Source organism: Simochromis diagramma, unplaced genomic scaffold (genome assembly GCF_900408965.1).
Source record: "Simochromis diagramma unplaced genomic scaffold, fSimDia1.1 OVJJ01000216.1, whole genome shotgun sequence".
NCBI lineage: Eukaryota > Metazoa > Chordata > Actinopteri > Cichliformes > Cichlidae > Simochromis > Simochromis diagramma.
In genome coordinates this window covers 7,702,512-7,723,225 of record NW_024386883.1, presented here as the reverse complement: position 1 = coordinate 7,723,225, position 20,714 = coordinate 7,702,512, and the positions used below count along the sequence as shown (strand labels likewise).

General features: G+C 41.6%; 1 protein-coding gene across 4 annotated transcripts; it reads right to left on the bottom strand.

Moving 5' to 3' along the window:
* Positions 1 to 74: 74 nt before the first annotated feature.
* Positions 75 to 20,538, bottom strand: tcerg1b (transcription elongation regulator 1b (CA150)). 4 transcript variants are annotated; one of them, XM_040032045.1, is made up of 21 exons: positions 20,426 to 20,538; positions 17,936 to 18,161; positions 16,373 to 16,525; positions 14,956 to 15,232; positions 14,628 to 14,870; positions 12,099 to 12,158; positions 10,865 to 11,065; positions 9,445 to 9,551; positions 9,246 to 9,334; positions 8,975 to 9,135; positions 7,593 to 7,674; positions 7,349 to 7,484; positions 7,084 to 7,173; positions 6,857 to 6,975; positions 4,889 to 5,039; positions 4,588 to 4,752; positions 4,149 to 4,331; positions 3,707 to 3,916; positions 3,511 to 3,594; positions 1,926 to 2,026; positions 75 to 810 (listed from the first exon to the last, which is right to left on the bottom strand). In XM_040032045.1, the coding sequence occupies exons 1-21, from the start codon at positions 20,470 to 20,472 to the stop codon at positions 609 to 611; spliced, it is 3,087 nt and encodes a 1,028-aa protein (XP_039887979.1). In that variant the 5' UTR covers positions 20,473 to 20,538; the 3' UTR covers positions 75 to 608. The 4 variants fall into 4 exon arrangements, with proteins under 4 accessions (XP_039887979.1, XP_039887981.1, XP_039887982.1 ...); XM_040032047.1 differs by having other exon boundaries at positions 3,737 to 3,916; XM_040032048.1 differs by lacking the exon at positions 12,099 to 12,158.
* Between the last annotated feature and the right edge of the window lie 176 nt (positions 20,539 to 20,714).

Sequence of the window (20,714 nt, the reverse complement as noted above, 5' to 3'; positions counted from 1 at the left end):
TTTTTGACATGTGCTATTTGAGAATAAAGTGTTACCTCGATTTTGACATTTCAAATAATCCAGAGCACAGCATATTGAAAAACAGTGGAAGTCGTCTTTATTTCATTCAACAGAGAAGCTGCTGCAACATTGGAGTGAACCACTGAGCAGAAACTAACATTCACACTGAGCCGCTGAAAAGATGACCTGGCACAGTGGATCTGTAAGGCTTAAGGACGCCTCAATCACATGCATACACACACTCAACCTCATTTACATCGGCTATCTTACACCTGTGTGGCTGCACAACCTGCAGCCTCATTGCTATCCCTCCTCCCTCTAATGTGGTCAGTCAGAGGTGAGGGGTTAAGGGTCACCTTGGGATCAGGTAACCTCTAGTCCCTGCGCCTCAAACGCAGGGCTTTTTCATGACTTTGACATAACACAGAGACGTTAACCGTTCATCTCTATGGTACACATCTAAGCAACGTAACCCCCCTGAAAAAACACTGCATGGCCAGCCGTGGGCCTGGAGAGCGGAGATCAAGGGGTGCTGAGGGGAGGGCATGCTCTGGCCAAAGGGAGGGCGAGGAGGAGTACAGCACTGGCCAAGACAGTAATTAGATTGGTCACTTGGTAGATCGTCGGGTAGGCTCAGAGGCGGTGGGAGGAGGTGGCGGGCCACGGCGGTCTAGATCTTCAATGTAGAACATGATGAGCTTCCTGCGCTCCTCTGGGACACACTCCAGAACAAGGTACCGCTTGTCGTTCTGAAGAATCTTCTCTACGTCCTTCAGATGCTGCTCCGACTCCTGGATGAGCTTTCTCGACCTGCGCACAAGGAGACAGGCAGAGCGCGCTCACTAGCAGGAATACAATAAGATGAACAGCACCCTCTCCGAGTCCCGGGGATTGAGTGTACTCGCTCTAGAGCTGAATGTTTTTAAGACGTTAGCCCAATTTAGTTGGACTCAGGCATGCTGCATATAGCTGCCTTCAGTAAAAATAGCTGTGTTAACTGACAGCATGTCACCACTTCTAAAATTGGTCCTCATGAAGCTACAAAATGTAACAACGTTGCATTCTGGATGCTCTGCAGCAGATAAAAAAAAAAAAAGATCTTGCAGAGGGTAATAAAACCAGCAGAAAAGATCACTGGCTCTGGTCTTCTGTTGCAATCAAAGAGACTGCAGAAGCAAAGACACCACTCAAGAGCTTTATATATGAGTCACTAAAGACAGATCTCATTCTGCACTCACTGTTTGACCTGTGCTAGATGCTACAGGTCCATCAAAACAAGGACACGTAGATTAAAGAGCTGTTTTTATTCAGCTGTGCTACATCAAGCATGATTACTGCAATACACTATGAGATGTTCTATTTAATTCTCGACTCCTTCATATTAAAAATTATTTATTATCTTTTACTGAGAGGGCTTGGATTATTGTGTGAATGGCTTGTTTTTGTAGTGTTCTTTATTTTGGGAGTAGCACTTCTGTTACGTTGTATTATTTTAACACTGTAGACAAGATTCTGAAAATCTTGAACCTCACTGTGCTCTGTGTGGGCACATCAAGGACTAGCGAGCTGCTGAGACAAACTAAAGCATACTCAGGTGTGAATTGTGTGCAGCGCAGTGTGAGTGCAGGCCAGTGGGGATACAGGGACAATGGTTAAAAACTGTAATTCAGATATTCTCACTATTGAGCAGACTACAGTTTCAAGTCATGCAACCTGTGCAAGAATCTTCCAGTGTCGTTATAAAAAAAACCAAACAAACTCAGATTTCACCCACACCAGTTTTCCACTTAAACATTTAACACACCATCTGCTTAAAGTTGCAGAGAAATAAAGACTAGATGAGCTTTATTTATAACAAGTTCCTAGGAAGGGGCACAACTGTGTCGGGTTATGCAAACTGAACATATGTGAAACAAAGCACAGACCTGTATGTGATGAACTTTGTCTCCTTTAACAGTGTCCTGAAGTCAGCTTTGGCTGTGATGTATTTGTCTTTGATGTAGTCTTCGAACTCCCGCTGTCTCTTCTACAAACAAGGACAAACAGAAGTCAGAACTCCAGAAAATGGAAGTGTACTTCACACAAATAAATAAACTCACATTATAATATGTTTAAGATATATCAGCCACTGTTGAGAAGGTTTGCAGTCCACAGGCAACAGCTTTCATTGTAGAGGAAGGATTATGAATAGAAACATCCCATGAATCCAAAACAACGTAAGCTGCCAAGTCCTTGAGATCATGACAATGAAAGTAATCATTTGATTACAAGAAGCCTTTGAATAATAGAGTGAATTCATGCATGCGTTTTTTTTCATGCTGACATTTAATTTGTAATTTAGTGTAATTTAGCTTCGATCTAAACGTTTCCTTGAATAGGACGGATGCGGTTCAGGCGTCTACTAATCGGAAGGTCGGCGGTTCAATTCGTGGGTCCCCCTACTCTGCATGTCAATGTATCTGAACCACCATCCATTTAAATCTTTTAAGCTTCCCCAAATCCATCCATTGGAGTGTGAGCGTGTGCGAATGATACACAAATGATACACAAAACTGCTTGTATGAATGTGTGTGTGATGGCTTGTAGTAAGAAACCACTTTGAGGGCTCAAACTCAGTAGAAAGCCTCCTTGTAGTGACACCTATGTAATGGATTTCAAAAGGTTAATTGGCACTATGTATTCTTGGCATCTCAGCTCGCAACCAAAGGTGATCAGGAGATCCAGCACCACCTTATGGCAACAACCAACATGGGTTTAAACTAAGCAAAAAATGAATTAATTGCTGTTTTAATAAAGAAAAAAAATAGAGTATTTGTCCTTTTTCTGTCCTTCTGTAAACGATGGTGATGTTTTTATGCTGCAAACAGCAGAGCACATTGAAAGCGAAAGTTGAGACATTTGAACTCTGGAATTTTCTGGACTTCCCCTTTCTCGCATTTCGCTGAACAACAGAGAGAGTTTATCCACAATAATTACCACACACACACCACCGAAGATTCAGCAGAGAGCGAGAGATACAGCATCACTTTCACTACCCTCTTGATAAATTCAGATTCATGGTTTGGATTTTATTAGACGCGCTTTTAGTCTGCAGTTTTAAGTCAAATCATTTTTTGGGCTGACTGAAGAGACATGGAGAAGGACTGGATTTATAATTCACTTTTGAATTATCCGATTCTTTTGTTTAGACTGGCAATAAGATAAGATAAGATAAGATAAGATAAGGTTTATTAGTCCCACACGTGGGAAATCTGTTGTATCACAGCAGAAAGTGGACAGTGCAAAGTTATAGTAGCAAAAATTTAAGAAAAACACTGGAATAGGATAAGAAGCAGCTGTGAAGACTGCTACAGGGTGTTTACTCCTAAGGTGTGGCATTAAGTGAGATTTTAAGTGAAAGAGACACACTACAGAGCAATTCTGCTTTCTTGTGACGTACCTTTGCAACACAACTAATCTCTTATCATCTTATAATAATATAAAGATGGGTTGGAGCCCATAACGTCTTACCCTGTCACTGGAAGAGAATTTAATACAACGAGGATCGTCTTTGATAACTTTCTTCACCTCCTTCCATGTGGTTGTCAGAGTAATCTACAACACACACAAAAACAACAGCCTTTTCTTTAAAATTGTCAGTGATCGAGCTGCAGATCTATCATATATAACGTATTATAAATATAACATATAAAATGACTTCTGGCACCTTTTTCTGTCCTGTTTTTTCACTTCTTACCATGCTGGTCTCATCCAGCAGTTGTCTGAAATGTTCCTTCTTTTTCTTGGCCAGCGCTTCTACATGTTCATTAAACAGCTTCTCCTTTTCCTCTCTCTCCAGCAGCGAAGCTGACTCCCAGCGATGGTCTTTCCGCAGGTTACGACGTGTGTCTGACCATGTTGCATCAGAAGAACGGACCTGAAGGGCGAATGCAAAAACAGTCGTGAAAAAAAAAACAAAAAAAACAACTGCTTGAAGGGATCAAAGAGGGGGAAAAACCCATCTAGTAGGATTATCCCCAAAATAAGCAACACATGAACTGTAACATTTCAAACACTTTTTGACAAACAATGATCACAACTTAACAAAACTCACACATGATAAGAGCATGTGTTTTTTCACACCCCAGTGTTTCTGCAGAGCACCTCACCATGTCAGACATTAGAGCTTTGAAATGCTGGATGGCCTCCTCCCTCTTGTGCTGTTCCCTTTCTCGGTCGATCTCTTTGGTCTGTTCTGATCGGGCCTTCTGGACCTCCCGCTCCCTCTCTCTGAGACTGGCCTCAATACGAGCCTGACGTTCCAGCTCTCGCTCCTTCTCAATGTCAACGTTCTGCAGGTGATATCACAAGAAGTCTGTGTAAGCTTCTTTCGATATGTTGCACTAAATTCTCTCTTTTAGAAATACAAGTTAGGTTGAGCTGGTGCCATATACATCAGGTCAACGTCCAGTTAGTTAACATTTATTACATGTGCACCTCCCTAAAAGTACATGAACAGTTATTATTCCAATGAATGCTTTCGAACACATCAGATAAACCCTGATCAGCACATAAACCCTGACGTTATCTCCACAAAGCTGCTCCTACCTTGGCTTGTTTTTCCATGAACTGTTTGAAAAGCTCTTCTCTGAGTGCAGAGCTCTCCACATTCTTGTATCGCGGGTCAGTCTCTAGCCTCTCTTTCACTTTGCTCCACCGCTGACCTCCCTCTATGTGCTGCTCACTCAGAAGATCAAAAAAGTCCTGCTTGACCTTAAAGAAAAAAACAAACACGTCAAACTTTATTATAAATCTGTGTAAAAACAACGTCAGCAGCGGAGACGCAACTCTGGAGAGTTTAAGGCTAAGAAAGAAAGACGGTGCACTTTGAGGTGTGAGTGAGTCTTACCTTCTCTCCTCTAGACTTGGAGTCCTCTTTTTCTCTCTTCCTCATAGCGGTGATGAATTCCACAAAGATAGCCTCCCTGTCTTTCATCTTCTCTATGGTCTTAAATCTGGGATCTCGGCCATGCTTCACTGCAAATTCACTAAATGTTGTCCTGCAAAAAAGCAACAATGCTGATTATTAGGAAGCAAAATGACCCGGTACAAAGATATTTAAAGTCTAAAAAGGACCTTGCAAAAATACTGGTGGCTGCCAGTGCTACTCTTTAGCCTCCTAGTAGATGCACGCATCTGATTTTCAGAAAACTTGACCTCTGACCTTGAGGTCAAGGACCTGACCTTTTTTTTTGGGGGGGGGGGGGGGGGGGTAGAATTTCAAGATACTACGCTACCTGGTTCCTGCATTTATTCATTCATAGCCGACCAGCCTTTAGTGGCTACAGGATAAAAACTGTTCAACATGTCTCGAGCTCTCTTCTGATGTCGCTTCGATGTCCTGCATTACTGTGTTGTGTTTGTGTTGCATACAAATTACATCACGGCACTTTCTCACCACCTTGCTATAACGACTAGGGCTGGGTATTGTCACTGATTTCTAGAATCGATTCGATCCACGATTCCATTCAATTCGATTTGAATCGGGGAAATTTTGCCTCAGTCTATTCTATTCTACCATTATAATTCTGATCACGTATCAGTACATTTCCATATTTTTATATCTATAAAAAGAAAGCTGACAGTTGCGAGCCTTTATCAAAAGTGTAAGCATCATAGCAGATGCCTTTGTGTCAAACTAACGGAGGATAAAACACAGAAAAACATGAAGGCGACTTTCCTTGCCTGGGATTTTATAGCAGATGACATTAAAAATATTCTGCAGTAGATCAAAAACGAAAGAAAGTGATTATTCAACATATGAACATTACCTGATGCTGCTGAAGTGAAGCAGAGCAAAGTTACAGAGGTTTTATTAGAGACACAGCTAAGTGTTTTGCAATTTTGCATAATTTTAAAAAGTTTACATTTGTTCAGAAGCCTATTGAACAGCAGAAATGAGGTTCTCTTTTCAGAAGTAAGTAAAAGGGGAAAAAAAAACAGCGGCCGACAGCGCTGTAAACAGCGGTAGACTTGTGCGTAATAAGCAAGCGAATAATGCAGGAAAAATATTTTTCGATGGGAAACTGTTCTTGAAGTACAGAGAGAGAGAGAGAGAGAGAGAGAGAGAGACAGCGAGCTCTGCATGATGTGTGATTTTATCGTGGCGGAAGCAAAACAGCAAAACTAAGAGTGAATTCATGACGATGTTTACGTGAAGCGAAATGTGAAGCGTAGTTTGGATCTTCTTTTGCTGCTGGTTCAGTCAATATTGTTTGGACAGAGACAAAAACCTGCAGCTTTTGAATCTAGCGCAAAAAGGGCATAAACACAAAGCGTGGACCCGCCGAAACCTCAGAATCAGTGAGCTGTCAGCTTTCAGCCCCGACCATGTCCGTGCTGTCAGGTGAGAAAGGCGACATCTCACTGATTCTGATCCGTCGGCGGGTTCGAGCTTTGTGTTTAAGTCTTTGTGCAGAATCCGTGTACCTGCTCACATTTACTGTTTTAGTTGTTTGGTGGTTGTTGAAATTTTGTGAGGTTTAACCTGAGATTCTGGCGTTTCGGGCAAAATAAAAGTATATTTAAAAATCGATTCAGGATTTTAATGAATCAATTTTACGTTATCCAAGCTAGAATCGATTTTAATTGATAAATCGATCATCAAAACCCAACCCTAATAATGACCCTACCCACATTGAGGAGGTACTCAATTGTAATGGAAAATGACCGAAACCAATGGTTGAACGGAGCTTAGTAGGTACTAGTAAAAAAGAGGCAAACGAGTAAGACTTTTCTTTGAGGGTAATTGTAGTGGTGACTGATTTGACCCCATAAAACCACTATGAAATGTAGTAAAAGTGGACTGTCCTGTCACCTTGGTGTGAGCTTCGCCTCCTCCATCATCCTCCTGAACTCATCTTTGGCCTGCATCAGCTTGTTCTTCTTCTCCTTCCTTTCCTCCTCTGCTCGTGTCTTCACATATTGATCAAATACCTGAAGCACAATTATACCAAAATGACTCAAAGGCCACAACAAAGTGTAACAGCTAAAAATACAGTACAGAGAAATACTGAGAAAAGGGTAAAAACAAAAAAAAATAACCTGTTTCCTTTCTTTGGGGTTCAGTAGTAGGTAACGTGGGTCAAAAACAATCTTGTGGAGTTCTTTGTCCCAAGTTGAGAATGCAGACACCTACAGGCAGGAAAGACAACAAGACTAAACGGTGACCATGTGTCTGACAAAAGCCTGAAAGATATGACATTTCCGAGCATGTGCAATGGAAAGAAAATCTCAAAAAGTGAGAACAATTCATCTCATGTGGTTCTCTCAAACAAACATTTTTTTAAAAAAAAAAAGGATGTGTTACCCCTCTCTCCAACAACATATCTTTGAACTGGGTCATCCTGGCCTCTAGTGGCACTATAGCTCTTTCTCTAGCTGCTCGGAGCTCTGCCTCCATGGCTGCTTCCTTCTCAGAGTCTGCCTCTTTCGTGTCCTCCTTCCTGCAAGTGTTAAAAACAGAGGTGGTGGTGAGAGAGTCATTTTTTTTAAAGGTTAATGAATCAAAAAGAGAAAGGAAAAAAGGAATTTTTCACAGGGATAGGACTTACTTCCTCTTTTTGGCTTTGGTTGGCTCCTCATCTTGATTCTCTTCAGCAGCAATGGATAGTTCTGGATCCTCCTTGCTGACACCTGTGTGTGAACACAGACACAACACAAATATAGTGAGCACAGAGAGCCAAGAATGACTGCAACACTTGTGTTTTTTTTAGAGGGCTGCCTGCCAAAAGGTAGTGCTACACAACTTCAACGACTACTAGTTCAACTTGGACTGTTTAAACTGAGCATTTGTTTGTTCTGAGGGCATGTGCTGTGTTCATGGCTAACTGATAAGAGCTGAGCCTGTCCCTCTAATGAACGTAGCCACGTGGGTAACTGTTATGTGACGCAGGACTATTGTTGCAGAAAGTGGTTTTACCAGCGTGCAGCCATTGTGAAGTCCACGCTGACAGAGGTGACTGTAATTAGCCTTAAACTGTATAACAGTGGAACAGCTACCCAAATGTCATGCACAGGGTTTACTGTTCCAAAAGAGAGAAAATAAACACCTGATTTGTGCAACTACATCACTGCTGTCTCTCTGATCACTGATACGTTGTAATGTTCAGTAAAAGGTGGTTAAGGGTGAAAGTCAGAGGTCTCACAGGTGGGTTGAAGACACAAGTGTACGACTATATCAGTTTTTATCCCTACTGAGCCACAAAGATCGACTGATTATACAGATTCAGATGCTGCAAAAATTTGGGGAAAAAACAACAACAACAACAACAACAAACACTGGAGTCTTTGCTTCTGGTCTTGACTTCTTCTCTTCCTATATCAGATCTGATGAGGGAGTATTGTCTCAGTGGCGACACCTATCATTCAGGAGAATATGGTAGCTTGCCCCTTAATGGTGAGCATGAATAGAAGTGGCCCTGTGATGATGTTGCCAGCAGCACGTCAAGTGTCCAACGTGGCAGATATACCGGGGCCTAAAATATGTCAGTATTTAGATGAACTGTAACAAGTTAAATATCAGCTGCTTCAGGCAGGCCACACTGTGAATATATTTTAAGTGTTTATTTTTGTTTCCCTAACATGTAGTTTTAAGCAAAATTAAAAAAAAAATAGGGGAAAAAAAAGTTGATTTCAACAGAAATACATTATGTATTCTGTGGCTCGTTATTATGGAAAATCCATAAAGCTTGACATAACTTGAAAAAGAAAAGAGGACAAACACTCAAAAATGTGAAAACATCTGACTGAAAATTCGGACCACAGGCTGTACTCTTGTTGCTTCGTCAAATAAAAAGATAAATAAATAAATACTAATGATAATAATAATAATAATAATAACAACAATAATTAATGTGCCTTTCTTAGCTTAAACTTTTCCTATATCAATACTCTCAGTACATAATGTATAATTTATAAAACATTGCATCCACACCTGTCTTCTTGCTGTCCTCCAGACCCCTCTTATGTGGTGGCTCCTGGATGTGCTTGTCAACATCAGCTCGACCAACCAGCTCCTCGGGGCGGTCCCACATGGAGAGCCGAGTTGTCGGGTTGTAGAAGAATACACGATCATCGCCTGTCCACACCACACACCTAAAGCAGATTAATAGACACAGAAGAAGAGAAAAAAAAAGGGCAGCATTATATTACCGCCCTGCCATATACCATGAAGGAAAGTGTGCGATGATATGCAGAGTCTATACCATGGCGTGCCAGGAATAGGGTTGGTGGCTACAGGTCTGGCTTTCTGAGCTGCCTTTTCCTCCTCCGTCATCTCTTCTTCTTTTGTCTCCTTGATAAAGAGAAAAAAAACAAGAAATGGTTCTCTGTTGCTGCTACCTTCAGATGGTTTACTGGATTTAATCTGTTTTGGCTTGGCGGTGCAAGTGGTTAATCAGATACCTCCTTCTCATTATTAGTGTTTTCCATTTTGTTCTCCTTATCCTCCATCTCCATTGCCTCAGCTTCCTCCTGGGCAAGTCGCTCTTTTGCCTTTTCTGCTTCTTTTTCTACAGAGAAGGGAGGAGAAAAAAAACAGACATAAATGCGGACGGTGAGATAACTTAAGTTTGACTTTACATCTGGTCTGACAAGAAAGTCAAAGTGGTTATAGCCTATGAGTTTGGTAAAACTGAGAATGAGCCCTTTTAATTTAATTAACTCTTCCACTGAATGATATGGAGCCTGAAATCTCAGCAGGACTGGGAATCAGTGTATACAAGCTTCAAACTAACTAGATACTGTGGCCATGCACTCACCAGTCACATCATTAGGTACACGTTGCTGGCACCAGGTTGGACCTCCTTTAACCTCCAGAACTATTTTAACTCTTTAAGGTCCATATTGACATGACAGCATGAAGCAGATTTGTTGGCTGCTCACCTATGACGCAAATACCACCATACCCCAAAGACTGGACTGAGATCTGGACACTGTGGAGGCCATTTGAGTACAGTGAACTAATTTTCATGCTAAAGAAGCCAGTTTGAGATGATCTGAGCTTTGTGACCTGGCATGTTATCCTGCTGGAAGCAGCCATGAGAAGACAGGTACACTCTGATCATAAAGCAATGGACACGGGCAGAAGCAATGCTCCAGTAGGCTGTGGCTTCAAAATAATATTCGTTTGGCAAAAGGGGCCATCAGCAGAAGCCTGAAGTATTGATACAAGGCAGGGTGGAGCTATACTTTAATGTTGTTCACACCAGATTCTGACCCTGCCATCTGAATGTCAGAGCAAAAACTGACCCCAGCATTTTCAGAGAACTGCTGCTTATCGGATATTTTCTCTTTTTCAGATCATTCTCTAGAGATGGTTGTGCAGGAAAATCCCAACAGATCAGCAGTTTTTGAAAAACTCAGATCAGCCTGTCTTGCACTACCCCAACCATGCCATGTTCAAAGTCACTTAAATCACCTTTCTTCCCCATTCTGATGCTCATTGCGAAATTCTGCAGATCATGTTGGCTATATCTACATGCCTAAAGATAGCAGATGGGCCAGTTACATAGAGCAGTGCAACAAATGTGCCTAATGAAGTGACGGGTGAGTGTATGTAAAAATGACGAGTCTGAAGCAACATCGTTTCCTGTGTTTTGCAGTGCAGAAAAATCGTTATTACAGATTTTTGGGACATTTTAGAAGATTTAGAGGATTTGAAAAGAAATTCAGCTAGACCCACCATTTGATTTGCATTTAAAAGAACACAAGTCTGTCTTTTTTTAAAATACAGATAACTGATAGCTAACAGATAGCACAGTTTTGGGAAAAACTCATAGCTCAAAAGGATAATACTGGATAAGACACATGATGTCAAACCTACCTTTCTCCAACACAGCCTGTGGTTTCTCCCAAGTGGACTCTAGCGTCCGGTTGTTGTAGTAGTACGTTTTCCCGTCTGCTGTTTTGTACTCTGACCACTCGGGGAGCTGCAATGATCCAGCCATGGAAGCAGGAGCTGCCGAGAGTGTCAGCTGGGGGTGCATCACGGAAACTAAAGGCGGGCCCATACCAGGAAGCATGCCTGTCAGCAGTCATACAGGGAAGAGAGAGACCATTGTTGGCTGAGTGTCATCTTTATGTCTGAGCCACTAACACTAGCTACAATGGCATTAGTTTAGACATTAATGAAGGCGATTTCATGACCCACACTGTTACCAACATGTGGTGATAGTAATAACAAAAAAACCCACATCTTAGTAAAACCAGAGGTAAGAATAACTCACTGCAAGCTAAAAACTGTCGTTGTGAGGGTTTCTCTGCTCATCAAGCAGAGCAAGACGAGGGAAAATAAAAAGAGAGGGTATTGTGATTTTTGTGAAAGAAACTCTTCACGTCTAAAATGCTTTGAACAAGCAACTATATGACAATGAACACAGGCCACACAAACAGACAAATACAGTAGTGACCACAAACACACAACCATGCCACAAAGGAGGACGACCACAACAACACATCATGTAGCCCTAACCGTTACACTACCAAAGCCCTGACACAACAATGAGACTGCCCTTAAAATATAAAGATGGTCACTCCTTTCTTAAACCCCCCCCAAAAAAAACTGTTTACAGTCGACAACCACATGCCTAAAAATGACCCAACAACCAACAACTCAGTAACATCTAACAATTTAGAACAGTTAACAGCAAAAAATTACCCCCTTCCGGTTCAAAGAATCAGTGTCAGTATCATTTATTAAAAGTTAAATCATGTTCTTGTATGTTTGCTTCTCTTCTTCTTCTTCTTCTTCTTTTAAAGTGGGTGGAAGAATTCAGTTAAGAAGAAACTAGAAAAGATGTCACACAAGATGAGAATGAAACACTGCACGTGACTCTATCTAATCACCCTCTCTGATCATGGAAACAAAATTAAGCTTCTGTTTCTATCAGCTTTAATGGAAGGAATTTCACCACTGTACACCCAATGGACCATGTTCACAGCACTCAACACCATGCCACTGTTTGTGGGTCTGCATATACACCAGACTACGCATGTAGACATCATTCACTACCATGCCATCTACTGTAGATCTGATAGGCGAGCGGCTGGGTGTTTACCGTTGGCGCTGGGGCCTGCCTTTACACAGGTTGCATCTACTATCTGCATCATTGCTACACCTGCAAGAACAACGGACAAGCAAGCATCTGGTTGAACACAGCAGGACACTAGATATCAGCTACCATGTTGTGTAAGAGCTTGTATATGTTTGGCCCAGTTCAGACAAAACACACAACCAGAATTTTTTTTTCTGCCTCTGTTGAAATTCATGTATATTTAAAGATGTCAGGAATCAGCTGCACAACATAACGTACGGCCTGTATTAATGGCACATCTGAGAGAGTGAATCCATAATAACAACACCGTCAATCAGGAGATTCCAAGTCTGACGTTTGAAAACCATCTGTCCTAATTGAGGTGTGCTTTCAGCCAATTTTGATTTTAGCTGGCAATAAATTTATCCACCTGCATGACCTTTCACTTTAAATTAGATCTAAATAATGGGCTGGAGCTGGAGCCTGCTGGCTACCCAAATCTTTTGTTGTTAATATTTACAACAATAATAAAGCTTCTTTTGGGTGCTCCCTTATTCACAAGGGGTCACCAACGCAGATGAATCTACATGTAAGATTTGGCACAGATGCTTACACCCTCCTGACACAACCCTCCCAAGTATCTGTGCCTCTTCCCAGTCTTGACCTGGGGATCTTTCACACATCAGGCGAATGTTTTTATGACTGCACTATAAAGTCACAATTAAAATAAAATAAAAATCTGGGTTTCTACCCCCCCCCCCCCAAAAAAAAGTTGCTATCTGCAGTACTGAGTAAGGCTGTATCCAAATACTTGACTCTGTGGATTCTTCTTTATTGTTGTAATTATTCAGTTTCATCTCTTACACTCAAAAAAGGAGAGAGATCGCAAACTGATCTTTTGCTCTCCTACAACCCTAGAATCTGGTCAGTGACCCCCTGGCAACCTTCATTTGGAAGTAAAAAATGTGTATTCCCCAACTGGTTGGCAAGCAGTTGCTGGATGTCGCTGGGTGAAATTGGTCATGATGAGGGTACTGTAGGGTTGGGCGATATGTAAAAATTTTCCAACTGGCAATCGTTAGTCCAACAATCGCCAATGGGCGATATAATCGCAGAGTTTTTGATGGGCAGGGCAATGTAATCATGCACGGACTGATTTGGTTTGATGAACTAGCCCCCCCCTCCCCAAAAAACAAAACAAAAAAAACCCCAGCTGTCAGCGTTAATGCGGCTTAAATGCAGTCATCACGATTAAAATTTTTAACACTCTCAACCCATCTGGAGCGCAGAATGAACAAAATTTAGACTGCCAAAATGAGTTGACAGAGACATTTCAGGGATTTTGACTCAGTCTGCGCTCCAGATGGGTTAAATGGAAATTCCTTCCATTAAAGCTGAGGGGGAAGGAACGTGATGAAGGCACGTTAACGCTGACAGCACTAAAAAAAAATATAAAGTTGACAATTTGGGATTTCTTAGGCGTTAAACCGGATGAAAGGGGCAAACCTAAGGATGTAACCAAAGTGGTGTGCCACTTTTGCAGACGTTTAGCGCGAGCTGAGTACTTAAACACGGTTAGCTTGCATGAGCATGTACGTGTCCACCATCCAGCTGAGTATGCTAGGCTATCACCAGCTTCTGCAGCTCCATCAACAAGCATTTGGGCGCACTCTGAGGAGGGTGCAGTTAAAACAGCGTTATTATTTTTTTCTATTGACTGCTCCATCATTATTAGCAAACTTACTCATGGGCAAATAAATAAATAACACCCTTGTAAAAAAAAAACTATCGTCGATAGTCGATATATTCGTCCAATCGCCAAACCCTAGGGTACTGCATAAAAAACACTCCTTGTTATTGCTTTGGTTGCTAGCAGATTGAGGAGGTCGCTTATTGTTTGTTTAGAAGATTGGAAGATCACTACAACTCAGAGACTAAGAAGAAGAAGAGAAGATGCAGCACCTTCTTTGCAATTGATTTCACCATGTGACAGCCTGCAACCAAACAGTTGGGGAATACAAATTTTTCCCTAGCAACCTGTGGTCTACATGGTTAGTGACTGACTGCTAGACCTACATGAATGAGGTCTAACAATCACTGTCTCTTTGCTATGCAGTGTAAAAGAGCAGGAATCTGGGGCTGTTTCTAACATTTTCTCTCTTTCTCTTTTTACTTAAATGTAATTAAAGCTAAAAATCACAACACTAATTATATTTAAGTCAAATTTGTGGCAGTTCTGCTGACCAAACGTTCCCTTTTGATTACCACTAAAATGCCTGGAGTCCAAAGAATAGCATTCAGGAGAATCATACACCCTATAACCAGCCCTACGTGTCTTGTGCACACCTGACTGGATTGAATCATATGTACATCCAAATATTTTAGAAGACCTTAGATAAAAAAAACCCTCCTGGACTGTAAAAGACAGCCTTACAGCAACAGCAGCAGGCCATGGTGGACAAAACATTTAAAAACATGGCCCAATGAGGCAGAATAGTCATTACAGTATATACATGTACAGCTTGACTAAAGGTTTTCGTGTCTCATTCTCACCTGGTAGAGGGATATGCATGCCTGGCAAAGGCACCCTGAAAGGTGGCACCATGACAGGAGGGAAGGCAGGTATGGCTGCGGTGGGCTGGGCCACACTGTGAGGCAGGGCTGCTGGCAGCAGTGGCACGGTCTGCACTGCCGTAACAGGAGATGGCACCGTGGAAACAGTCACCACAGTGACCGGAGAAACAGCAACAGATGAGGTCACTGTGGCAATAGGAGGGAGGTCTGCTACAACGGTGGCTTTTGGGAAGAAAAAGAAGTACTTTTGGTTTTATTCTTGCTTTGTGTGTGTGTGAGTGTGAGATGTTGATGAGGTGCTGTTTACCTGCTATGCTCGCAGAGGGGGAATGGGTGGTGATGGAGTCTGGACTGGAGGTGAGTGTGCGGGAGGGGGCCGAGGATGGAGCTTGAGTAGGGGAGGCTGCTGCTGCTGTGCTTGCTGTAGTGTTGACACTGCTTGAGCTGGCGGTCACCCCAACATTTGCCCCTGAACCTGCAGCCCCAGCCACGAGAAGAGGGTTGAGCTCAGACTGCTGGATGACCTTCACGCCATCAGGTTTACTCCATGATGACTCTCTGGTCCGGGCGTTGTAGTAATATGTCTGTGAATGACAAACAATCACAGTTTTTTTTAAAATATTGTGAAAAAAATCAGTTTTTTATGATTACAAAAAAATGAAAGAAGAATTTGTATTGCATTACAAATAATTAATAACAAAAATTTAATATTGTTACAGCAGAGCTCTGATTTAGGGAATACAGCAAAAGTGAAAAGGAAGGTTTACAAAATGTTAGTGAGACCTGCTTTGACACATGGTTTGGAGTAGGTGGCAAAAACAAAAAGACAAGAGGCTGAGCTGGTGGTGGCAAAGCTGGAAATGCACAGATTTTCATTGAGAGTGACCAGAAAGGATATGATTCAAAATGAAAATATAAGAAGGACCAGCTCAGGTTGACCAATTTAGAGACAAAGTTATAGTGGCAAGGTTGAGAGGGTTTAGACATGTGCAGAGGAGGGTTAGTGGATATATTGGACAAAGAATGTTAAAAGTGGAGCTTCCAGGCAGGTGGAAAAGAGGAAGACCACAGAGAAGATTCAGTGAAGGAGAACATGCAGTGGGTTGGTATAAGAGAAGGATGGAAGACTTGGAGGCAGATGATATGATAAGTAGTAGTACAGTGACTGGGAGAGTGGCAGGTGCCCACTTGATAGGCTTATCAATTATAACTACACTCAAAAGGTAGGTCCCGATTAACTAGTTCTGAAAAGATGACAGCAACATTTACAGTGAGTCGATGACAATGGAAATATGTTAAAAACTGTTATTAGCAGCCTTGTTGTCTTCCAACGGTGACTGAAATGCAAACCAAATAAAACCAAGTAACCAATATGGGAACTTGACAGCTCGAGTCTGATGACTGAGCTTCTAGGGGCAGCAGCCAATATTTCAGGCTAAGCCAGATTTCTTGTTCTACCAACTAAGGAATTTAGCAAACTGTAAAAATCTCATTTAAAAAAAACACAACACACCACTTTTAATTAGAGACAATATTGATGCAACCATAATTTCCAACCTAATATCAAGCAAAATAATTCGATGATTTGCTGTCATTTCCTCTAACCAGCTTGAACTATGTGTGCACAAATTATTATTAAAGCTGTTTTAGTGCAATCAACTTATTTATTACACATATCATCTTGAGGATGCCTGCTATCTGCTTTCATAGGACCTCCACCTTACCTTTCCTTCTGGCGTCTTGTTCTCTACCCAGATTTCTTCAGCAGGGTTGAGCGCAGGGTTTCCAGATGCGGGAACGGGAGGCATCCCAGGAGGAAACAGCATTCCTGGTGGAGGTGGCAGGTTACCAATAGGAGGGGGAAGGAACGGAGGTCTCTACATAAAAAAGAGAGGGCAAAGAATATAGCTTTCATATAATAAAGAGCAGAACTGAGAGTCTAAATTATCCCGTTAAAGCACTCTATCCTCCAACATAATGTGTCTGTAGAGGATACAGAAAAGTGCACAGTCACAAGCAGTGGAGGGCTCAGCCAGCAGTTGATGCTAATTGGCCTTTTTGGATTCCAATTAGGGAGATTTGTGCATCATTACTGTATTTTACAAGAGAAAAATGACATTGCACCAAAGAATCAATCATGAACCCAAAGAGATTATAAAACAAAGATTAGTCATATGCTTCCTTATTGTCTGCCCCTCCTTTTAAGAGTTAATACTGCTGTTATGCTGTAACAGAGAAGGACACACTCTTCTTTGCAGACTCTACCTGGGGCTACACGGCTGATCGATGCGTATTCAATAACTTAAATAAATAATAACTCAATTCACTTCGTCTCAAAAACCATTGTGAGCACGTCGCCAGAATAGGGTTGTCGCAATATAAGAATTTTAAACTTGATACCAAAACCCATGACAATACTTGATACCATTTCTGATACCATGAGGAAGATTTTAAACCCATCCTACATCACCAGAATAAATGGCGAAGAAGTCATATTCTCAAATTGCACTCACTGTGAAAAAGCCCTCACAGCTGGCTACATGAAATAAAGAAACATATTTTTTAGAAATTATTGTAGAGGTAAAAAAGTTAAAGTTAATTATCTAGTTCACATCTGCCTGCAGCCTCGCTCTCATCCAGCATGTACACTGCTCCAACTCTGCGTTAAGAATTGAAACCGCCTGATTTCCCGCTCCAGATTTCCGTCTTTATTTGCTCGGATTAGTTCACCACATTTCCCTTTCTGCTTAGCTCGGCTACGGTTCACTCCCTGCTCTGTACAGCCAGGAACCTGCCAGGTTTTCTGTTTCTCCATAACCAGCTCTGCCATGGCTAAGTATTCGATCAGCCACTCGTTCAACCTGCAATAATTATTCATCATTTTTCTAACTACAGTCCGCTAGCCAACACGTTACTAATAACAGACAGCTAACAAGGCTGTTGGGTAACTGACAATAGTTAAATAGCTAATGTTAATGTGTGCACTGGTCGGGTTAACATTTTTATCTATTTAATACTTTCATGCTGTTGAAACAGGAGCTTTACTAACCTTAAAAATTCCTCTTAAAGTGTTGTTCAGTGTTATGAACGTTAACTACTACAGCTGGTAATGACAGGAGGAGCCATGTGAAGTTGTGTGTCATGGAGGAAGGAAAGACAGGACTGTTGGTATCAATATTGTTGCAAGTGAGTATCAAGTATTGATTTTTTTTTAACAACCCTACACCACAAGAGGGTAACATTTCCATGATGAAAACCATGCTTGTAAAAGAATGTGGAGCAATTACCTGTAGGTGGGGAGGCCCAATAGGTGGAGGCATCCCTCCTGGTGGAGGGATTGGTGGCATGCTGGGGTCGAAGGGTGGACGTGCAAACGGAGGTCGTGGCGGAGGTCCCCTCATCATCCCAAAAGGAGGCGGCGGTGGCCTAAGGAGTGGTGGTGGGCCTCTTAACACTGGGGTCTGTGTAGGCGCAGGCGCAGGGCCACGAAACCGCACCGCCTGCTGCGCCATTCTGGCACAACATAATAAAAGTTATAGTTAAAGCTTATGATCAATACTAACATAACACTAAACTGTAAAAAAAAGCCTTTGAAAAGAGTGCAGAAAGCAATTATCAGCTTAATTATTAAATATACAGTAAGGCTGTGTGATATGACCAAAATCTCATATCCCGATATAAGAATTCTATCGTCCTGATAACGATATAAATCACAAAAATTTAACATTTTCTGTAAATTATGTGAATCTCGTGCAGCTCGTCTTGCAGGAAGTGTTTCCAGCTGGGCGTCATGTAGCTGGAGTCGAGTGTTTTAACAGATGCATGAAACTATACATTTTTAGACATAAGATGTAAAGGCCGCCGTTTTCTTTGTGAGTATTTATTACACAGCGTGCTGCGGGGAAAAGTCTGGTCTAACGTTTGACTCTAAGGTTTATTTTTTAGCACCTAGCGGCTCTTTTTTTAATTCTCATCCGTAAATAATCTGCTCTTTCACGTGATTCAGTTTATTTTGAAAAGTCTCAACAGGATCTTGAGCTTTATTGTGAAAGGTTTATGTGGAACATAAACAAGCGGACACGCGATGCTGTTACCGTCGTTGTTGCTAACCACAACGCATAAAAACAGGCGCTTGTCCTTCCGTAGTGTGGTTATATATGAATTATAAGAGAAAGAGAGAACGTTAAGAAATTAATATAGCCACTACAGTGACCATCAAAACTATGAAAAAATATTGCCGTAAACAGTTTATTTTGTGACACCAAGAAACAAACGATAGCGTAAAATAAAACATAGACGTTTTTATATCGCCATCCGATATATATTGTTATATCGAACAGCCCTAATATACAGTACAAATTATACAGTGCAATGACAAATTATCCTTCACAATCCAAAAATAAATTACACTACAAAAGTAATAACATCTGTAATATCATATTAACATCTTAATATTGTGATTTTACAATCGAGGAAGCTGCAGTATAAGCCAGGAATGGTTAGCAATGAATACAAACACTTTCTGCTGACTAATGTGAGACTTGCTGCAGAAATGGGCCAGCAAACTGCAGCGGAAGAAGTGCTCAGACCTATTATCAAAGTCAAAGTAGCAATAGCACAACTTAAAACCACTCTAATATGAAGCAGAAGCTTTGTGTTACGTCGCAACAATTTAATGCTGGCTAAATGTTCAAAGATGCTATGATAGAAATGAAAGATTTCTCTGGTTCTCTGACACAAAAAATAAACAAATATATATAAGTAAATAAAAAAATAAACTCTGGGCCATTGCCCATCACCTAAACTGCCATTTTAATCCGAATTTGCCTAGAATTTCACAATCAGTGTATCGCTAAAGTATCCATCAGACACCAACATGAGCTCTGTTGCATGCTGCACTTGTGAACTGTTATTACTGATGCATAAACATACATTTACATGTACGGACTGTAAATACTGCTCGCTTTTCTAACCAGTTGACTGGATGGTGTATAATACATTCATTTCAGTAACTTGTAACTATGTCTCTCAGATACATGTTCCTTATTCAAGCAACTCAGTCCAGTCCAGACGCTTTTCTTTCCAAGCTCCTTAGACTACGATGACCTGGATGACTGAGAACCTTCACAGATACATGTTCCTTATTACAAATACCTTAGGATTCTACTTAAGGACATCATTTAGGGTAAATTTACTTAATTGCTATGCAAGGCTGTTTGAAGACGGTGTGACGTGGACGGGTTGTCCATTCAGACTCTGTGGTATTTATATTCCCTCATATCTACATGCTGAACCCTTCGGGGTTATACCCGCTTGGCCGTAGATGAACACAAACATTCAGCAAATGTCGTCTTGTGATAATCGGGCTAACATCAACCTTTTTTCTGTCTATTTAAAACAGCTACTTTCCAATCACTTTAGCATATTTTTGCTAGCTGGATATAATTGATAACAACCGCCACGTTTGAGCCCAAGCACAAAGCCGGGTGATTGGGGTGGCCTTGCGTGAGAGGTAAACATCTGTCTGTTTAATCTGTCTGGCCCATGTTTACCGCGTGCCGGGGAGCGGAGAGCAGAAATCGAGCCGCTCTTCAACACGGGGGCTAGCTAGCTGGAAGCTAGTTAGCTGGCGTGGCTACATTGACATGCACGAGCGCCACATATCAACACCACTGAACCAAAAGCAACGCAGACCAGCTGCATATTAAATGTCCGCAAATGCTTTATATTACCCACGGTTAATAATCATTTTAACGCTTTACTCGCTGTTATCTGACCTGTTGTCGTTGAACCCGATAGTCTCGCTCTCTGCCTGGTCCGCCATTACAGGAAAATGTAACCGCTCTCTTCCTGGAAACGCCCCTTAGCGGTGACTACTTTTCCTATTCGCCAGGCGCGGACCTCAGTCACGATACAGTTCGAGCTGCGTGGACTGTGATTGGATATTGTCTTTCTTGCGAACGTTCAGTAAAGTGTTCATTGGTCCGTTTGGGTCCCATTTTTCATGATGTCTTTGTTCAGTCGGTGCTCCGTGCTTTTGATAATAAGGCGGATTCTAATCACTAG

Excerpts from the sequence above, each read along its gene's own strand:
- tcerg1b (XM_040032045.1), bottom strand. The coding sequence starts at position 20,472 with ATGGCGGACCAGGCAGAGAGCGAGACTATCGGGTTCAACGACAACAG. Across the intron at positions 7,174-7,348 it reads ATATGTTGTTGGAGAGAGGG|GTGTCTGCATTCTCAACTTG; the intron begins GTAACACATCCT and ends TCCTGCCTGTAG. Across the intron at positions 4,332-4,587 it reads TCATGGAAAAACAAGCCAAG|AACGTTGACATTGAGAAGGA; the intron begins GTAGGAGCAGCT and ends TATCACCTGCAG.